Source organism: Ranitomeya imitator, chromosome 8, assembly GCF_032444005.1.
Source record: "Ranitomeya imitator isolate aRanImi1 chromosome 8, aRanImi1.pri, whole genome shotgun sequence".
Classification (NCBI taxonomy): domain Eukaryota; kingdom Metazoa; phylum Chordata; class Amphibia; order Anura; family Dendrobatidae; genus Ranitomeya; species Ranitomeya imitator.
The window spans coordinates 106972219-106991078 of NC_091289.1; the positions used below are offsets into that span (position 1 = coordinate 106972219).

At 45.4% G+C, this 18860-nt stretch overlaps 1 protein-coding gene across 2 annotated transcripts in view; it reads right to left on the reverse strand.

Moving 5' to 3' along the window:
• LOC138647907 (protein kinase C delta type-like) overlaps window positions 1–18860 on the reverse strand; it is a 66530-nt gene that overhangs the window by 5427 nt on the left and 42243 nt on the right. For both annotated transcript variants that reach the window (XM_069737259.1, XM_069737260.1), the window contains 5 exons: window positions 7656–7747; window positions 7093–7155; window positions 6334–6472; window positions 4550–4693; window positions 4085–4210 (listed from right to left, as the gene is read on the reverse strand). In XM_069737259.1, the coding sequence (XP_069593360.1) occupies window positions 4085–4210; window positions 4550–4693; window positions 6334–6472; window positions 7093–7155; window positions 7656–7747 (564 nt within the window). The remainder of the gene's footprint in view (window positions 1–4084; window positions 4211–4549; window positions 4694–6333; window positions 6473–7092; window positions 7156–7655; window positions 7748–18860) is intronic.

Consider the following 18860-nt stretch of genomic DNA (forward strand, 5'->3'; position numbering starts at 1 on the left):
CATATCCGTCCATCTTTGTCCCCTTTGGGAGCAGGTTTTTTTTTCGTGGCCAAGAAAGATGGTTCCTTGAGGCCTTGTATGGATTATCGTCTTTTGAATAAGATTACCGTAAAATATCAGTATCCTTTGCCATTGTTGACTGATTTGTTTGCTCGCATTAAGGGGGCTAAATGGTTCACTAAGATTGATCTTCGGGGTGCGTATAATCTTATACGAATAAAGCAAGGTGATGAGTGGAAAACCGCATTTAATACGCCTGAGGGCCATTTTGAGTATTTGGTAATGCCTTTTGGACTTTCTAATGCTCCTTCAGTCTTCCAGTCCTTTATGCACGATATTTTCCGTGAATATCTGGATAAATTTATGATTGTGTATTTGGATGATATTTTGTTTTTTTCTGATGACTGGGAGTCTCATGTTCAGCAGGTCAGGAAGGTGTTTCAGGTCCTGCGGGCCAATTCCTTGTTTGTAAAAGGCTCAAAGTGTCTCTTTGGAGTCCAGAAGATTTCTTTCTTGGGGTATATTTTTTCCCCTTCTACTATTGAGATGGATCCCGTCAAGGTTCAGGTTATTTGTGACTGGACGCAGCCTACATCTCTTAAGAGTCTACAGAAGTTCTTGGGCTTTGCTAATTTCTATCGTCGTTTTATAACTAATTTTTCTAGTGTTGTTAAGCCTTTGACGGATTTGACTAAGAAGGGTGCTGATGTTGCTAATTGGTCTCCTGCGGCTGTGGAGGCCTTTCAGGAACTTAAGCGCCGGTTTTCTTCTGCTCCTGTGTTGCGTCAGCCAGATGTTTTGCTCCCTTTTCAGGTTGAGGTTGATGCTTCCGAGATTGGAGCGGGGGCGGTTTTGTCACAGAGAAGCTCCGATGGCTCAGTGATGAAGCCATGCGCGTTTTTTTCTAGAAAGTTTTCGCCGGCTGAGCGGAATTATGATGTTGGTAATCGGGAACTTTTGGCCATGAAGTGGGCATTTGAGGAGTGGCGTCATTGGCTAGAGGGTGCTAGACATCGTGTGGTGGTCTTGACTGATCACAAAAATTTGATTTACCTTGAGTCTGCCAGGCGTCTGAATCCTAGACAGGCTCGTTGGTCACTGTTTTTCTCTCGTTTCAATTTTGTGGTTTCATACCTGCCAGGTTCAAAGAATGTGAAGGCGGATGCTCTTTCTAGGAGTTTTGTGCCTGACTCCCTTGGAAATTCTGAGCCCTCTGGTATCCTTAGGGATGGGGTGATTTTGTCTGCTGTCTCCCCAGACTTGCGACGTGCTTTGCAGGAGTTTCAGGTGGCTAAACCTGATCGTTGTCCGCCTGAGAGACTGTTTGTTCCGGATAATTGGACCAGTAGAGTCATCTCCGAGGTCCATTCTTCTGCGTTGGCAGGTCATCCTGGAATATTTGGTACTAGAGACTTGGTGGCCAGGTCTTTTTGGTGGCCTTCCTTGTCGAGGGATGTGCGTTCTTTTGTGCAGTCTTGTGAGGTTTGTGCTCGGGCTAAGCCTTGCTGTTCTCGGGCCAGTGGATTGTTGTCACCTTTGCCTATCCCGAAGAGGCCTTGGACGCACATTTCCATGGACTTTATTTCGGATCTCCCTGTCTCTCAAAAAATGTCCGTCATCTGGGTTGTGTGTGATCGCTTTTCTAAAATGGTTCATCTGGTACCCTTGCCTAAGTTGCCTTCCTCCTCTGAGTTGGTCCCTCTGTTTTTTCAGAATGTGGTTCGTTTGCATGGGATTCCTGAGAACATCGTTTCTGACAGGGGATCCCAGTTTGTGTCTAGATTTTGGCGGACTTTCTGTGCTAAGATGGGCATTGATTTGTCCTTTTCGTCTGCATTCCATCCTCAGACGAATGGCCAGACTGAACGAACTAATCAGACCTTGGAAACTTATTTAAGGTGTTTTGTTTCTGCTGATCAGGATGACTGGGTTACCTTTTTGCCGCTGGCCGAGTTTGCGCTTAATAATCGGGCTAGTTCTGCTACCTTGGTTTCTCCTTTCTTTTGTAATTCGGGGTTTCATCCTCGTTTTTCCTCTGGTCAGGTGGAACCTTCTGATTGTCCTGGAGTGGACATGGTGGTGGATAGGTTGCATCGGATTTGGAGTCATGTGGTGGACAATTTGAAGTTGTCCCAGGAGAAGGCTCAGCAGTTTGCTAATCGCCGTCGCCGCGTGGGTCCTCGACTTCTTGTTGGTGACTTGGTGTGGTTGTCTTCTCGTTTTGTTCCTATGAAGGTCTCTTCTCCTAAGTTCAAGCCTCGGTTCATCGGTCCCTATAGGATCTTGGAAATTCTTAACCCTGTGTCGTTTCGTTTGGATCTCCCGGCATCGTTTGCTATTCATAATGTGTTTCATCGGTCGTTGTTGCGGAAGTATGAGGTACCTGTTGTTCCTTCGCTTGAGCCTCCTGCTCCAGTGCTGGTGGAGGGAGAATTGGAGTATGTTGTGGAGAAGATCTTGGATTCTCGTGTTTCCAGACGGAAACTCCAGTATTTGGTCAAGTGGAAGGGTTATGGTCAGGAGGATAATTCTTGGGTGGTTGCCTCGGATGTTCATGCTGATGATTTGGTTCGCGCTTTTCATAGGGCTCATCCTGGTCGCCCTGGTGGTTCTCGTGAGGGTTCGGTGACCCCTCCTCAAGGGGGAGGTACTGTTGTGAGTTCTGTTTTTGGGCTCCCTCTGGTGGTTACTGATGGTACTGGGTGACTTGTCTTTCCTGGGTTTCTGGGTTCCACCTGTTCCATCAGCATATGGGAGTTTCCTATTTAACCTGGCTTTGCTGGCATTTCCTCGCCGGTTATCAATGTATCCAGTGTGTCTTGTTACCTCTGCTCCCTGCTCCTAGAACCTTCTGGACAAGCTAAGTTTGGATTTTCCTGTTTTGTGTTTTGCTTAATTTGGTTTTTAGTCCAGCCTGCAGATATGTGATTCTCTGCTGCTGGTTGCTCTAGTGGGCTGAAATTGCTTTTCATGTACCATGAGTTGGCACATGAGTTCAAGTAATTTCAGGATGGTTTTTTGAAGGGTTTTTCGCTGACCGCGCAGTTCACTTTTGTATCCTCTGCTATCTAGCTTTAGCGGGCCTCATTTTGCTGAAACTGTTTTCATACTACGTATGTGCTTTCCTCTCATTTCACCGTCATTATATGTGGGGGGCTGCTATTTGCTGTGGGGTATTTCTCTGGAGGCAAGAGAGGTCTGTGTTTCTTCTGATAGGGGAAGTTAGATCTTCGGCTGGAGCGAGACGTCTAGGATCATCGTAGGCACGTTCCCCGGCTACTTTTATTTGTGTGTTAGGTTCAGGGTCGCGGTCAGCTCAGGTTCCATCGCCCTAGAGCTTGTTTGTATCTGTGCTTGTCCTTTTTGTGATCCCCTGCCATTGGGATCATGACACTCCTCCTTTTGGTCTTCCTTGTTTTCCGAGTGGTTTTTCCATTCTTTGTCCTCACCAGTATACACTGGTATTTTTTTACTCTAATATATTTCGTTCTTCCTGGTGTTTCTCGTTCTCTTGTACCTATAGGTCTTTCTGAAATGGCCTAGCTCCATCCCTTCTGTTTTTTGACAAAAATGTGTTCCTATTTTTTGTTTTATTTTTCATCTGGTCTAAATTAGCAGTGGAGACTATAAAAAGGAGAAATGTTATTTAAAAATGTAAATTAATCTTCTTTAGAATCACTTCCAGGTCTGCAGAAAAATATAAAAATCTTATGAACTGCTCCTTATGGAGGGCTCATGTAAATTTTTTTATCTACAGTATTACAGAATGCTGTAGATAAGCCCGTGATGCCGGTGGCCTTAGCTCATATACGATTTTTGGGGTGACAGATTCCCTTTAAATGGCTTGTACCTAACAGAACTTATAACTAGTTAATTATTTGCCTGTAACCCTCAAAAGGGCCTGAAAGAAGAACAATCCTGTAGACTAGACATACACTGCTAAGGGATTACATTGTCCAATAACGCCAGCCAAATTATTTTCCAACCCTGGCACTAAACATAATGATTCACAGAACCAAAAGCGTAGACGATAGTGGGAGAGAATCTTATTCCGATCCATGGGAGAATTCTGCCCATTACTTACTACAGGGATGTACAGTGGGGCCATTTTAAGGGCTTCCACAGAGACCCAATCAATTCCCTGGAAGAAGGGGTGTTCTCGGATGTCACCATGGACTCCTAATCGCTGAACAGGATCTTCCTGGAGGAGCTGAAAAGGAGAAATGTATTTAGGATTTAGTAAGTGAACCCTGCGATCTGACCAGTAAAGATTATACACAGTGATCACTTCTTTCTGATTGTTGCTCTCCATGACGCGTTGTCTGCTGTGATGGTATATGATAGCGATATTTAGTGATGAGGGGGTGCAAGCAATGGATTTCTACTTCTCTTATCCATAATTGGACATTGTAAATGTTGTTTACGAGGTTGAGGATTGGGAGAAGATGTCTGTGTAAGGCTGTGTTCAGTACAATTACAGCCTCCGGGTCAGGGACTACTAACATTGTATGACCCCAATACTAGACCCTTATACCGGGAACATACTGACCTGTTCAATGATGTCCTTGGCGCCGGAGGAAGACTCATCAAAGAGTGCAGGATCGTAGGTAGAAGAACTGGTCAGCATCTCGTTTATGATAACTCCAAGCGAGAACCAGTCTACTCCGGCGTTATACTCCTGCATGTCCAGGATCTGCCATAGAGCGACATTATTAGTAGTGCCACCTCCTGTCACCGCACTTATATGTCACTCATATTGTCATGTGATCCTATAGTAATGGCAGTAAGTCTTACTACTCAGTCAGGAGGCACAAAGGATCTTCCATAATTATGCTCCATAAATGAAATTAATAAAATATATTACCAATCCGGGTGAATGTAATATATATGGGTGTGACGGCGCACACAACGCTCGGCTCACACTGTAACCCCTTCATACCAAGAGATTTTCAGCTTTTTTTGTTTTAGCATTTTCCTTCTTTCAAGAGCCATAACTTTTTTATTTTTCCGTGGACATAACTATATGAGGGTTTGTTTTGTGAAGGACGAGTTGTACTTGACATCACGCCTTTTATCATGTGATGCACTTACATTTTTTTTATTTACCATGTTCATTATGTGATAAAACTGACAATATGATTATCCAGGTCAGTGAAATTACTCATACCAAAAATGTATATATTTTTTTATTTAAGTGGTGAAAAAGAAAATCTTAGATTTGTAAAAAAAAAACCTTTACTTGTGTTACCATTTTCTGAGATCATGACCATGTCATGGGCCCATTGATGGGAGTATGGAAAAACGCACACCCCCGCCTGCGCATGTTAAATGCCATTGTCTGAGATTGACAGCAGGATTTAACAGATTAACAGACGTAGACAGAGCAGTGTCACACCCGCAGCTGATAAAGACACATGATGGCTCATTAAATCAGCCATCATCTGCCGGAAAAGATGAAGGCTCGGTGCGTGAGCCCGCATGAAAGCAGAGACACAACATATATCCGGCATGTCCGCCATATTCCATGAAGGGGTTAAGGAGCTATCTGTGGCATTATGGCAGATAGTATTGAGGTGGCGGCTGGCCTTGTCTAATATACACAGAGCAGCTTAGTCCGATGTACTTGATACATCTGATGCGTGTTATATAATAAATGTAATAAATGCACATAAAATAACACATTTTCCTGTATCATCATTACACATTTTATTAACCCTTTAGGACATCTATGGTCCGGATAACTCAGCATTACACCTGGTCGGCCATAGTAGTTCACTATCCATGTAGACATGTAGGCTGGGAAGAGTAGGAGGCTCTGGTCCCCCATTTGGTGATTGTGGGGTACATAGCAGTGAAGCCCCCAGAGGTCACACATTTCTCACCTTTTCTGGGGATGGGTGATATTTATAATGAAAATCATTTATAGGGGATTTCTAATACTTTATATTGATGAGCAGAACAGATCATCAATATAAGAATGGTGGGAGCCAACACCCGGCAGCCCCACTGATTAGCTGTTATCACCTCCGCCGGTGGTTGGATATAACCCATAAACAGACGTCACAGCTCCCCTCACTGGTTAGTGGCGATTGCTGGTACTACAGATTATCCCCTACTGAAATGAACACGGTCTGATCTGCAGTCCTCAGTACTGTCCACTAAACAGTACAGAGGTGCGATGTTCTGCTCTCGTGTCCTCTGTAAGAACAGCTAATCAGTGGGATCGGACCCCCAATGATTTTATATTGATGAACTCGCATAAATAAAGCTAATCAATGTGAAATTACCTGAAAAACCTTTTATATACAAAAAATAAAAACATTCTATTCTCACCTCAGGAGCCATGTAACCAATTGTCCCAGCGAAACCGGTGGCTGTTTGGTCTCCGTGCATGTTCTCAAGTGCAAGACCGTAATCCGTGATCTTAATATGGCCCGTCTCAGCCACCAGGATGTTCTCGGGCTTTAGGTCTCTGTAAGAAAAAGAAAAATAACCTGAGTATAAAGTAAGTGTTCTTCTTCTATCTGTGGTCACATGATGGCAGATGGGAATAAACCTATTTTCTGTTCCTGCTGTACTTTGCTCATCTGAGATGACTCCATTACTATGTACCCTACCTGCGCACTGTAGGGATCAATGTATGACATGTGACCGCCGCTCATCTGCAGCTTCCTGTCTGTGACACCAGACAGGACGACTAGACCCCAGGTACAGCGCATCAGTCTGTCAGTGGGGAACAAAACATCAGATTGCACTCGGACCAATGTTATTCTATGGGGCCGTGTACATGTCTGATTGTTTTCGATCGCAACATGCCTGAGTTGGATCAGATTATCGGATCATGCTTCAATATGCAAGTCAAAGAGTCCATGGAAAATATCACACTACACTCGGATGACATCCGAGTGCAGTCTGATTGCAGAAGATGGAGACATTTTTTTCCCATCTTCTCATCCGAAAAAATCACATCGTGATCACTCTGATCAAATTCTGTTCAGAGTTTAATCAACGTGCGAATTGGATAATCGTCCGGATTCTCTTAGAGGAGAGAATATACGCTGGTGTGACCCGGCCTAACACTGACTAGATTACCTGTGGATGATGCCTCTCGAATGGAGGAACTGGATCCCACACACCAGTTCGGCGGTATAAAATCTGACAAAGAGAAAATGAATAAGTATCAGATCCCATAGAGAGGAAACTTGGGAATCATATCAGTCATTAGAAGCATTATTCTATATTATTCCTCTTAACTTAGAGGGTTTTATAAAGGGGTTGTCCGGTTTCAGAAGAAAAGTCTGCAGTCACTGTATATGGCCGCCGAATCGTGACGGTGTAAGAAGTGCACACTATCATTACTGCAGTCTCGAGAAGGTATGAATGAATGAGTGTATGAAAATTACATATTCACGATTATGTTCTGACTGTACCCTGCACGTCTCTCAATTCTTTACAACTGAGAGAAGCCGGGTGAGACTAGTCAGCACGTGACCACAAATGTGCAAATTGTACACAGGATCGCCCACCTGATTGGGGAACACAGGGAAGTCGTGACGTTGTGCGCATTGCCCACTGTCACAATCTGGCAGTCTGCAGTCATGTACAGTGACTGATGACTTTTCTTCTGAGATCGGACAACTCCTTTAACACATTACCTGGCACTGGCGATGTCTAGTGGCCCATTCCTTTTTAGAAGTTGATAAAAGTCCCCGCAGCTCATGTACTCCATTCCAAAGACTACATTCATCTGTAACATGGAATATTTGCATTTATTATACACTAAAGACAAATACAGATTTTACTACTTAAAGGGGTTTTCTATCCAAGAAAGTTAAATTAAAGCATATTGCTGTGATATGTAGTCACTCATTGAATGAAAAAGGTGTTTTAAGTGCTGGGACCCCTAAAATTCTAAACAATTATGTAGAATATATTACTCAATTTAGAAATTAATGTTCCAGCCAATGTTTGGTAATTATTATTTTTATTTTAATTGTAGACATAGGCCCGGGTTCATAATTAGCATTTTTTAATCACTTTCATTTTGGTCTTGTGTATTTGTTGCTGGTTTTGGTGCCAGTTCAAGAATTTGAGGCAAAAAGGTATTTTTTTCTGCCTTGAACTGTTTTTGCAACTTTTTGGCCCCCAAAATCACACATTTTGAAAATTGACTCAAAATTTGGCCCAAAAATTCACCAAAGGGAATTGGAATGAAGATTGTGTCCTATTTGCGACTTTTTAAAATAATCACAATTGATGAATAGGGTAAAAATATCTGGAATCACTAAACTCTGAGCACAAAGTGGAAAAAAAAACCAAAAAGTTTACAGTATACAGTAATATCACAACAATATCACACAGTAATAACCCACAATATACTCCCCAAATTACCCAAATCACACATTCAATATCAGCCCTCCCATATATAGCCTACTATCACTAATGAGTAGTACAGGGCCTCATAAGAAAAGGGGATGCAGAGTATACTTAACCACCACGTACGTCCATGATCTTCCCAGCAAGCAAGGGAGCCCAAAGAGATGGTGAACCACATGCTCTTGTCCCTTTTATGTGACCAGCTAAAAGAGGTGCGTCCAGCCCCAGGTGTGAGGAATGAGATCACAAGTCTAGTGGCTACTGGCAAAGGTACATCCCCTCAATAACCTGTCTTACCAGCTCATGAAAGACCTACTTTGCAATACTGCAGGCTGGAGGATGGGTTTCGCTCCTCCATGTGGGGGTGTATATACACAAAACATGCATTAAACACATCACAATATAAAAATATACATTTTGGCGCACTACCCTTCTACATTCACCCTGTTGTTGAGAACACGACAATGACATTTGAGGGAAGTGTTGCGCTGGGATTTATTTGCCTACTCAACCCCAATTATAGCTAGTAACAGTTTAGGATGGAATGAAGCATAATTCTGCACTAAGGTACCTAGACATCATCCACACGACCATCATCTCTTCCCTGCCGTTCACCGTAACCCACATCTCTATCCACAGAGTACACCTTCTTCTTCTTTCTTGGATCTTAATCAAAGTCTATTTGTTGTCAAATCAAAGTCTTTTGTTATCAAAGTCTCTTTGTTATATCTTTTCTCTGTGGTCATGTCGTTACCGGTCTTCAGGTGTTGGCCTATCCCAATGTTATCTTACTGGTCAGACTCTGGAATGGCTTCACCCTTACAGACCATAGGTCAGACAACATCATACTGTGTGCACCTGTCACCCTGCCAGACTTCACGTTACTCTCCTATAGCTTAATTCAGCAGGATTTTGAGTATGTCTGGAAGATGAGACTGCTGGATGTCACAGGTTTTTTTTTTTTGGCTTTGCGGACTCAGGCACTTCAAGCGACTTTCAGCTGACATGCATCAGACATGACTTCCATCAGGCAGTTCGCATGTAATCTTGATTGAAGATCGTTTATGAGGTTCCTCCATAGATAGGTACGCAGATCTTTACTAGGCAGGTCAGAATTTCTGGAGTAGGGAGTGATGTCACAGTACCTAAGTTGACTGCGGGAAAAACACAGTCTAATTCTAACCGACATTCAATCCCTCCCTTACAAACTTCACCATTGCTAGGGTTAAAGTGGCAAATAACTTAGAAGCTGAGGGGACCTGTCCCTAGAGAACCTTACTCTTTTTCCCCATTCACACAAAACACATATTACAATTCCATAATGCATATAGAGACTTAAGCTAAAATAGCATGGCTGCTAATGATCCATAATGCACATGCAGATCATTGATCCACGTACAGTTGGAGTTATCTACTGGCTGTAAATGCATGAACACCTTCACATGAACACACTTACTGAGTATGTGCTTGTACAGGTAGTCCTGCACCCACACCTAAAGTGTCTATATGCACACATATGGAACTACTACACAGTAACACGATAATGAATATAACATCATTATTTATATAAAATATATATTGGATTCAGGGTAAAGGACTGGACTTTTCTTATGTCCTTAACCTCCTTCTCTGGCTGAGTAAATGGTGCTCAGCCTGACTTCCGTGCAGTTGGGTGTCCAGTCTTTTGGCTCTCCTGCAGGAAGAAGTGGCGTTGGGTTTTATTACAGTCTCCTCCTCATGGCTGAAATCTGAGAGGAGATGTTTCAGCTCGGCACCAAACATAAGAGGGGTGTTCTGGAGTCTCTCAAGGGCCTCTGGGCAAAGGTCAAGACTAGGGTTGAGTGAAACGGGTCGGTCATTTTCATAAGTCGCCGACTTTTGGCAAAGTGTGGGGTCGGCCATGCGGTACGCGACTTTCGCGCCAAAGTCGCGTTTCAATGACGCGAAAAGCGCCATTTCTCAGCCAATGAAGGTGGACGCAGAGTGTGGGCAGCATGATGACATAGGTCTCAGTCCCCACCATCTTAGAGAAGGGCATTGCAGTGATTGGCTTGCTTTCTGCGGCGTCACAGGGGCTATAAAGGGGCGTTCCCGCCGACCGCCATCTTACTGCTGCTGATCTGAGCATAGGGAGAGGTTGCTGCTGCTTCGTCAGAAGCAGGGATAGCGTTAGGCAGGGTACATTAACCCCCAAACCGCTTGTGCTGTAGCGATTTCCACTGTCCAACACCACCTTTTCTTAGCAGGGACAGTGGAGGCTACATTTTTTTTTCCTCAGCGCTGTTGCTCATTGGGCTGCCCTAGAAGGCTCCCTGATAGCTGCATTGCTGTGTGTACGCCGCTGTGCAAACCAACTGCTTTTTTCAAAGCAAAAATCCTGTTGCTCCTTCCTTTCTGCACAGCTATCTTGTTTGTTTGTCCACACTTTTGACTTTTTTGTGCAGCAGTCCACTCCTTCTTATTGCTGCCTGCCATACCTGGCTGAGATTACTGTAGGGAGATAGTAATTGTAGGACAGTCCCTTTTTTTTTTTTGTTTCGTTATATCTCTTCAAGCCACTTTCTGCCACAGAAAATATACTCTAATACAGTGGCCCAGATTTATTCACTAGTCTCCCTGAAGAAAAAAAAAAAGGGTGCAGATTAAAATTGGCAAATCTGTATCAGTGGCAGTCCTCTGTGTGGCATCTGTGTCTCATTTTCTGGCACAGAAAACATACAGTCTAACAGCGGGCCTGATTTCTTGCTAATTCTCCCATAAATAAAAAAAAAATAGTGGAAGATTAAGATTGGCAATTTTGCCTCAGTGCCAGTGGTGTGTGTGGCATCTGTCTCTAATTTTGTGCCACATTAAACCTAGGGTGTAATACTGGGCCAGATTTCTTTTAAATTCTGCCTGAAAAAAAAAATAGTGGGAGATTAAGATTGGCATTTCTGCTTCAGTGCCACTCCTGTGTGTGCCACCTGTCTCAAATTTTGTGCCACATTAAACCTAGTGTGTAATACTGGGCCAGATTTCTTTTAAATTCTCCCTGAAAAAAAAAAAGTAGTGGGAGATTAAGATTGGCATTTCTGCTTCAGTGCCACTCCTGTGTGTGCCACCTGTCTCAAATTTTGTGCCACATTAAACCTAGTGTGTAATGCTGGGCCAGATTTCTTTTAAATTCTCCCTGAAAAAAAAAATAGTGGGAGATTAAGATTGGCATTTCTGCTTCAGTGCCAGTCCTGTGTGTGCCACCTGTCTCAAATTTTGTGCCACATTAAACCTAGTGTGTAATACTGGGCCAGATTTCTTTTAAATTCTCCCTGAAAAAAAAAAATAGTGGGAGATTAAGATTGGCATTTCTGCTTCAGTGCCACTCCTGTGTGTGCCACCTGTCTCAAATTTTATGCCACATTAAACCTAGTGTGTAATACTGGGCCAGATTTCTTTTAAATTCTCCCTGAAAAAAAAATAGTGGGAGATTAAGATTGGCATTTCTGCTTAAGTGCCACTCCTGTGTGTGCCACCTGGCTCTAATTTTGTCCCACATTAAACCTAGTGTGTAATACTGGGCCAGTTTTTTTTTTCATTATCCCAGAAAAAAAAAATTGGGAGATTAAGATTGGCAATTCTGCCTCATTGCCAGTGCTGTGTGTGGCATCTGTCTCTAATTTTGTGCCACAGAACATATACTATATAAGAATGGGCCACATTTCTTCAATATTCTCCCAGAAAAAATAAAAAGGGGGAGATTTTAATTGGTAGTGTCTGCATCAGCGTCAGTCCTGTTAGTGGCATATCTGTCTGCCACTGAATCTGTGTACTGTTATACATTGGGCCTGATTTTCCCTGCAGTCTCACCCACCTATAAAGGGATATATAAATGCATCAGCGTCAGTCCTGTTAGTGGCATATCTGTCTGCCACTGAATCTGTGTACTGTTATACATTGGGCCTGATTTTCCCTGCAGTCTCACCCACCTATAAAGGGATATATAAATCCAACAGAAGTTTGAGTTCACCTTGTAACTGGTTTTACAGTAACAAATACCGTTAGTTTGGTTACGTTTTTCAAACAATGAGGAAGTCTGGTGGAAGAGGTCGTGGCCGTGGGCGGTCATTGCCAGCTGGTAATGATGGTAGTGGTGGTGGAGCATCAGGTGGTCGAGGGAAAAGCAATATAGCACCTAAGTCTCGAGTTGTTGAGCCAGGTTCGTCGTCTGGCTACACAAGGCCTCGAACGCTCCCTTTTCTGGGAGTAGGAAAACCGCTTTTAAAGCCGGAGCAGCAAGAACAAGTTTTGGCTTTCTTTGCTGACTCAGCCTCTAGCTCTTTCGCCTCCTCTTCTGAAACTGCTAAATGTAAAAGCAGCGCGTCGTTAGTGGATGTTCACGGTCAGTGACAAGTTGCTTCCTTGTCTTCTTCACCAAGAACAACAGAGAAGGATGCGTCAGGCGACACAACGGGTTACTCCATGGAGCTCTTTACACATACCGTTCCTGGGTTAGAAAGTGAAACAGTTAACAGGCCATGCCCATTACAAGTTGAATCGGACATGGAGTGCACAGATGCACAGCCACAGCCAGATTACTATGCTGTTCCTTTGACTCAGACCAGAACATTGCCCTCGCAGTGTACTGATCCAGAATCAGACCCTGATGAGACTATGGTGCCCCGTCACGAACGCTATACCACCGGCTTACACAGTGACACAGACGAAGTTGCACACGAGATAGAAGAGGAGGTCATAGATGGCCCAGTTGTTGACCCCGATTGGCAGCCATTGGGGGAACAGGGTGCAGGCGGCAGTAGCTCTGAAGCGGAGGAGGAGGAGCCGCAGAAGGCATCAACATCGCAACAGGTTCCATCTGCCAGGCCCGTATCTGGCCAAAAACGCGTAGCAAAACCAAAACCAGTTGTAGGACAGCGTGGACATCCGGTTAAAGAAGCTATGTCTGCAATGCCTGAAAAGGTATCCGATAGTAGAAAGACTGCAGTCTGGCATTTTTTTAAACAACATCCAAATGATCAGCGCAAAGTCATCTGTCAAAAATGTTCAACTACCTTAAGCAGAGGTCAGAATCTTAAAAGTCTAAATACAAGTTGCATGCGTAGACATTTAACCACCATGCATTTGCAAGCCTGGAATAACTACCAAACGTCCCTTAAGGTTGTAGCACCTTCAGCCAATGAAGCTAGTCAGCAACGCTACATCCCTTCCCTCACTGTAAGCCCACCATTTCCCGCACCACCTGCAGTAAATGTGCAGGTTTCGTCACCAGGCCAAAGCAATCAGGGAATCACCAGTTTCGTAATAGGAAACACTGCATGTAGGGCACCAGCAAGAATACCATCTCCAACCCTCTCTCAGTCTGCCATGTCCACCGGCACCCCCGCTAGTTCCACGATCTGCAGCTCTCCAGTCCAGCTCACCCTACATGAGACTCTCGTTAGGAAAAGGAAGCACTCATCCTCGCATCCGCGTACACAGGGTTTGAACGCCCACATTGCTAGACTAATCTCATTAGAGATGATGCCCTACCGGTTAGTTGAAAGCGAAGCTTTCAAAGCCCTGATGGACTACGCTGAACCACGCTACGAGCTACCCAGTTGACACTTCTTTTCGAGAAAAGCCATCACAGCCCTCCACCAGCATGTAAAAGACCACATCGTCCATGCACTCAGGCAATCTGTGAGTACAAAGGTGCACCTGACAACAGATGCATGGACCAGTAGGCATGGCCAGGGACGTTACGTGTCCATCACGGCACACTGGGTTAATGTGGTGGATGCAGGGTCCACAGGGGACAGCAATATTGGGACAGTTCTGCCTAGCCCACGGTCTAGGAAACAGTTGGCTGTAGGCGTTCACCCCCTCTCCTCCTCGTCCTCCTGCAGAAGCGAGAGCTCGTCCACAGACCGCAGTCGCACGAGCACTCCATCCGCAGCTGCCACTGTTGCACACGAGGTGTCCCATTATGGGACATCTAGTGGCAAGCGTCAGCAGGCTGTATTGGCAATGAAGTGTTTGGGCGACAACAGACACACTGCAGAAGTTCTGTCTGAGTTCTTGCAGAAAGAAACTCAGTCATGGCTGGGCACTGTACATCTTGAGGCAGGCAAGGTAGTGAGTGATAACGGAAGGAATTTTATGGCTGCCATAGCCTTTTCCCAACTGAAAAACATTCCTTGCCTGGCTCACACCTTAAACCTGGTGGTGCAGTGCTTCCTGAAAAGTTATCCGGGGTTACCCGACCTGCTCCTCAAAGTGCGCAGACTTTGCACGCATATCTGCCGTTCGCCCGTACACTCCAGCCGTATGCAGAACCATCAGCGGTCTTTGAACCTTCCCCAGCATCGCCTAATCATCGACGTTGCAACAAGGTGGAACTCCACACTGCACATGCTTAAGAGACTGTGTGAACAGAGGCATGCTGTTATGTATTTGTGGGAGGATACACATACACGGGCAGGCAGTTGGATGGCAGACATGGAGTTGTCAGGTGTGCAGTGGTTGAAGGTACCAGACCTGTGTCAAGTCCTTCAGTGTTTTGAGGAATGCACACGGCTGGTTAGTGCACACAACGCCATAATAAGCATGAGCATCCCCCTAATGCGTCTGCTGATGCAAAGTTTGACGCACATAAAGGAGCAGGCGTCTGCAGCCGAGGAAGAGGATAGCCTTGATGACAGTCAGCCATTGTCTGGTCAGGGCAGTCTACAGGACGAGGTAGCGGGCGAAGAGGAGGAGGACGAGGAGGATGATGGGGATGAGTATTTTTTGAATGAGGAAGCTTCTCCGGGGCCAATAGAAACTGGTGGCGTTGCAAGGCCGGGTTCAGGTTTTTTGAGGGAGACAAGTGACGTAGATTTGCCTGAAACTGCCCCTCAACCCAGCACAACCGCAGATTTGACAACTGGAACTTTGGCCCACATGGCGGATTATGCCTTACGTATCCTCAAAAGGGACCCACGCATTATTAAAATGATGACCGATGACGATTACTGGTTGGCCTGCCTCCTTGATCCTCGCTATAAAGGCAAATTGCAAAATATCATGCCACATGAGAACCTCAAACAAATATTAGCAACCAAACAAGCAACTCTTGTAGACCGTTTGATTCAGGCATTCCCAGCACACCGGTGATGGTTCTCACACGAGCTGCAGGGGGCAACAGGGCAGAGGTGTTAGAGGTGCACAAATCAGAAGTGGCGTTGGACAGAGGGGTTTTCTGACCAGGTTGTGGAGTGATTTCGCAATGACCGCAGACAGAACAGGTACTGCAGCATCAATTCAAAGTGACAGGAGTCAACATTTGCCCAGTATGGTTACTAACTATTTTTCATCCCTTATCGATGTTCTCCCTCAACCGTCATTCCCATTTGATTACTGGGCATCCAAAATAGACACCTGGCCTGAATTGGCAGAATATGCATTGCAGGAGCTTGCTTGCCCAGCAGCTAGTGTGCTATCAGAAAGAGTATTCAGTGCTGCTGGTTCAATATTGACCGAAAAAAGGACTCGTCTGGCTACCCAAAATGTTGATGATCTAACCTTCATTAAAATGAACCACTCATGGATTTCAAATTATTTTGCCCCACCTTTCCCGGCTGACACCTAGCTTTCCTATAAAAAGGTCTCGCTTGTGGACTGGTCTTACTGACTGTTCCAATCTCTTAATTTGCAGCAGCTGTTTGTCCAGCATACAAAATGTTTACACCTCCCTAAATGGGCTAACTCCCCCCACGGGGGCATGGTCTCGCCACTTGGCGCAAGCACCCATGAGAGTGCCGTTTGTCTGAAGAGGTGGGTGTGCCCGTTTTTGGTCGACGGCACTGCCACTGGGTCCCTCATAGTACAATAAAGTGTCTCTGGCGGTAGTGGCACGCAACCAACGTCAGACACACCGTTGTAACATGAGGGGCCCTGGGCCTGTACCGCCGGCCACAAGAGAGTTTCCCCCCCAGCTCAAACACTGTTCTACCACAAATTATCTCTCACAGCTCCACCAATGTTTAGTCTATGCGTTGACATCCTTCAATGCCTGGCACTGACAATACCAATTTGTTGACATGTATGATGCTAGTTAAAATAGTCAGGGTCAGTGTCCTATATTGACACCAGTAAATACTTAGCGCCAAATTACTATGTCTGAAACTCAGCAGAGGAGCCCACCCCTGTACCTAAGTATGCCACCCTTTTGTTTTTTGGTTTTGTTGTTTTGCGAGACATTAACATCTATTTATTTTTTGGGAGTACTAGCTGTGTCAGACACTCCTTCCAATCGTCCTCCGCTTACCACACCAATGCTGCCTGTGTACCCCTGCAAGATAATTCAAACTGCATTGAGCCTAATTATTTTATTTTAGGCCTACTAAGTCTGTCTGCGGTCCCTCCTTCCAATTGTCCTCCGCTGACCACACCAATGCTGCCTGTGTACCCCTGCAAGATAATTCAAACTGCTTTGAGCCTATTTTTTAAAATTTTAGGCCTACTAAGTTTGTCTGCGGTCCCTCCTTCCATTTGTCCTCCGCTGAGCACACCAATGCCGACCGTGTACCCATGTAACTTTTTTTCATCCTGCAGTGAGCCTACTTTGTGGTGTAAGGCCTACTAGCAGTGTCTGTCTGTGCCACTTAATACAGCTGTCCTCCTCTAAAAAAAAAAAAAAAAGCTGATTTTCAGCTTGTCAGAATTATAAAACTGCATTGGGGCCACAAGTTTCGTTGTGGTCTATAAACTGAGTCTTCCGCTCCAAGGTGTTCTCTCTGTTGCCTCTCCCTCGCTTCTATCTTGAAGCTCTTGTTAAGTAGTTGTTGAAACAACACTGAAGCTCTTGTTAAATAGTTTCTTAATCGAACAACTGCAGTGGGGCTACTAGTTTGGTTGGGGCCTACTAACGGTGTATGCCGCTCCGTGCTGTTCTCCAGGTTTCTTGTCCTGAAATTCCATTTTCAGGCTCTCGTTAAGTAGTTGTTGAAACAACACTGCATTAGGCCTACAAGTTGGGTCTGGGTTGTAGAGATGGTGTCTGCCGCTCCAAGGTGTTCTCCTGGTTGCCTTTCCTGAGCTTCAATCTTCAGGCTCTTCTTAAATAGTTTTTTAATCAAACAACTGCAGTGGAGCTACTAGTTTGGTTGGGGCCTACTAACAGTGTCTGCCGCTCCAAGGTGTTCTCCTGGTTGCCTTTCCTGAGCTTAAATCTTCAGGCTCTTGTTAAATAGTTTTTTAATCAAACAACTGCAGTGGGGCTACTAGTTTGGTTGGGGCCTACTAACAGTGTCTGCCGCTCCAAGGTGTTCTCCTGGTTGCCTTTCCTGAGCTTCAATCTTCAGGCTCACAAACCACGTGACCTTTGACCCCAGCAAAGGCGATCCCAGAGTGTTTTGTCACATTGTGGTGGAGAACGCGGGCATACCGTGGCACAGGCGACAGCATGGAAGACGTGGTGAAAGCCTTAGTACAGTCCACTGCCGTACAGCAGCAGGCCACTGCCGCACAGCACGAAGCTAATCGCTTGATGGCCGCACAGCTGAAGGAGTTACTGGACATGACGGTTGCAGACCGCCAACTTCTCCAACAGGTGACGCAGCGCCTGGTGAGCATGCCTGACGCTGACCCAGAAGCAGAGTCCAGAAGGATCCATGTGAGTCGATACTGGCAAAAGCTGACTGCAGAAGATGACGTCGAGGCATACCTGACAACGTTTGAGCGGACGGCATTGAGAGAGAAGTGGCCGAAGGCACGATGGGCCGATTTGATTACCTCGTTTCTCTCCGGCGAGGCCCAAAAAGCTTACCATGATTTGGACCCGGAGGTCGCTCAGGACTTTGAGAAGCTGAAAGCTGAGATCCTGGCCCGGCTGGGTGTGACGACGGCTGTCCGTGCACAGAGGGTACATCAGTGGACATACCAGCAAGATAAACCGGCGCGGTCTCAGATGTTCGACCTGATCTACTTGACAAAGAAATGGCTGCAACCCGAGGTACTGACAATACCCGAAATAATCCAGCGGGTTGTCCTGGACAAGTACCTGAGAGTACTACCCCCAGCGCTGAAAAGGTGGGTAAGCCAAGGAAATGCCACGACAGCGGATCAACTTGTGGAGTTGGTCGAGCGTTATGCCGTGGCAGAAGGACTTCCCGACGACACCGCCAACCCCCGGTCTGTGCCTCCTCCTCGTGGAACCGGTAAGACTGTTCCAGGGACCACGGTGAAGGAAAATCGCTTAAAAGTGTGGGTGAGGAGTCCGGGACTGCTCGCACTCCGAGACCAAGAGTATTGGACGGTGGTCTCAGTAGGGGACCTGTTAGGTGTTTCCGCTGCCATGAGAAGGGTCATGTTTCTGCGAACTGTCCTGTTACCGCTGAACCTATGCAGTGCGACGTTATAGACTCTAGAAAACGCATGTCTTTGGTTACACAGCTAGTGAGTGTGAATGCGGGTCAAAATGATACAGTGAAACACCTCTGTGAATTATCTGTTCATGGGAAAAATGTTGT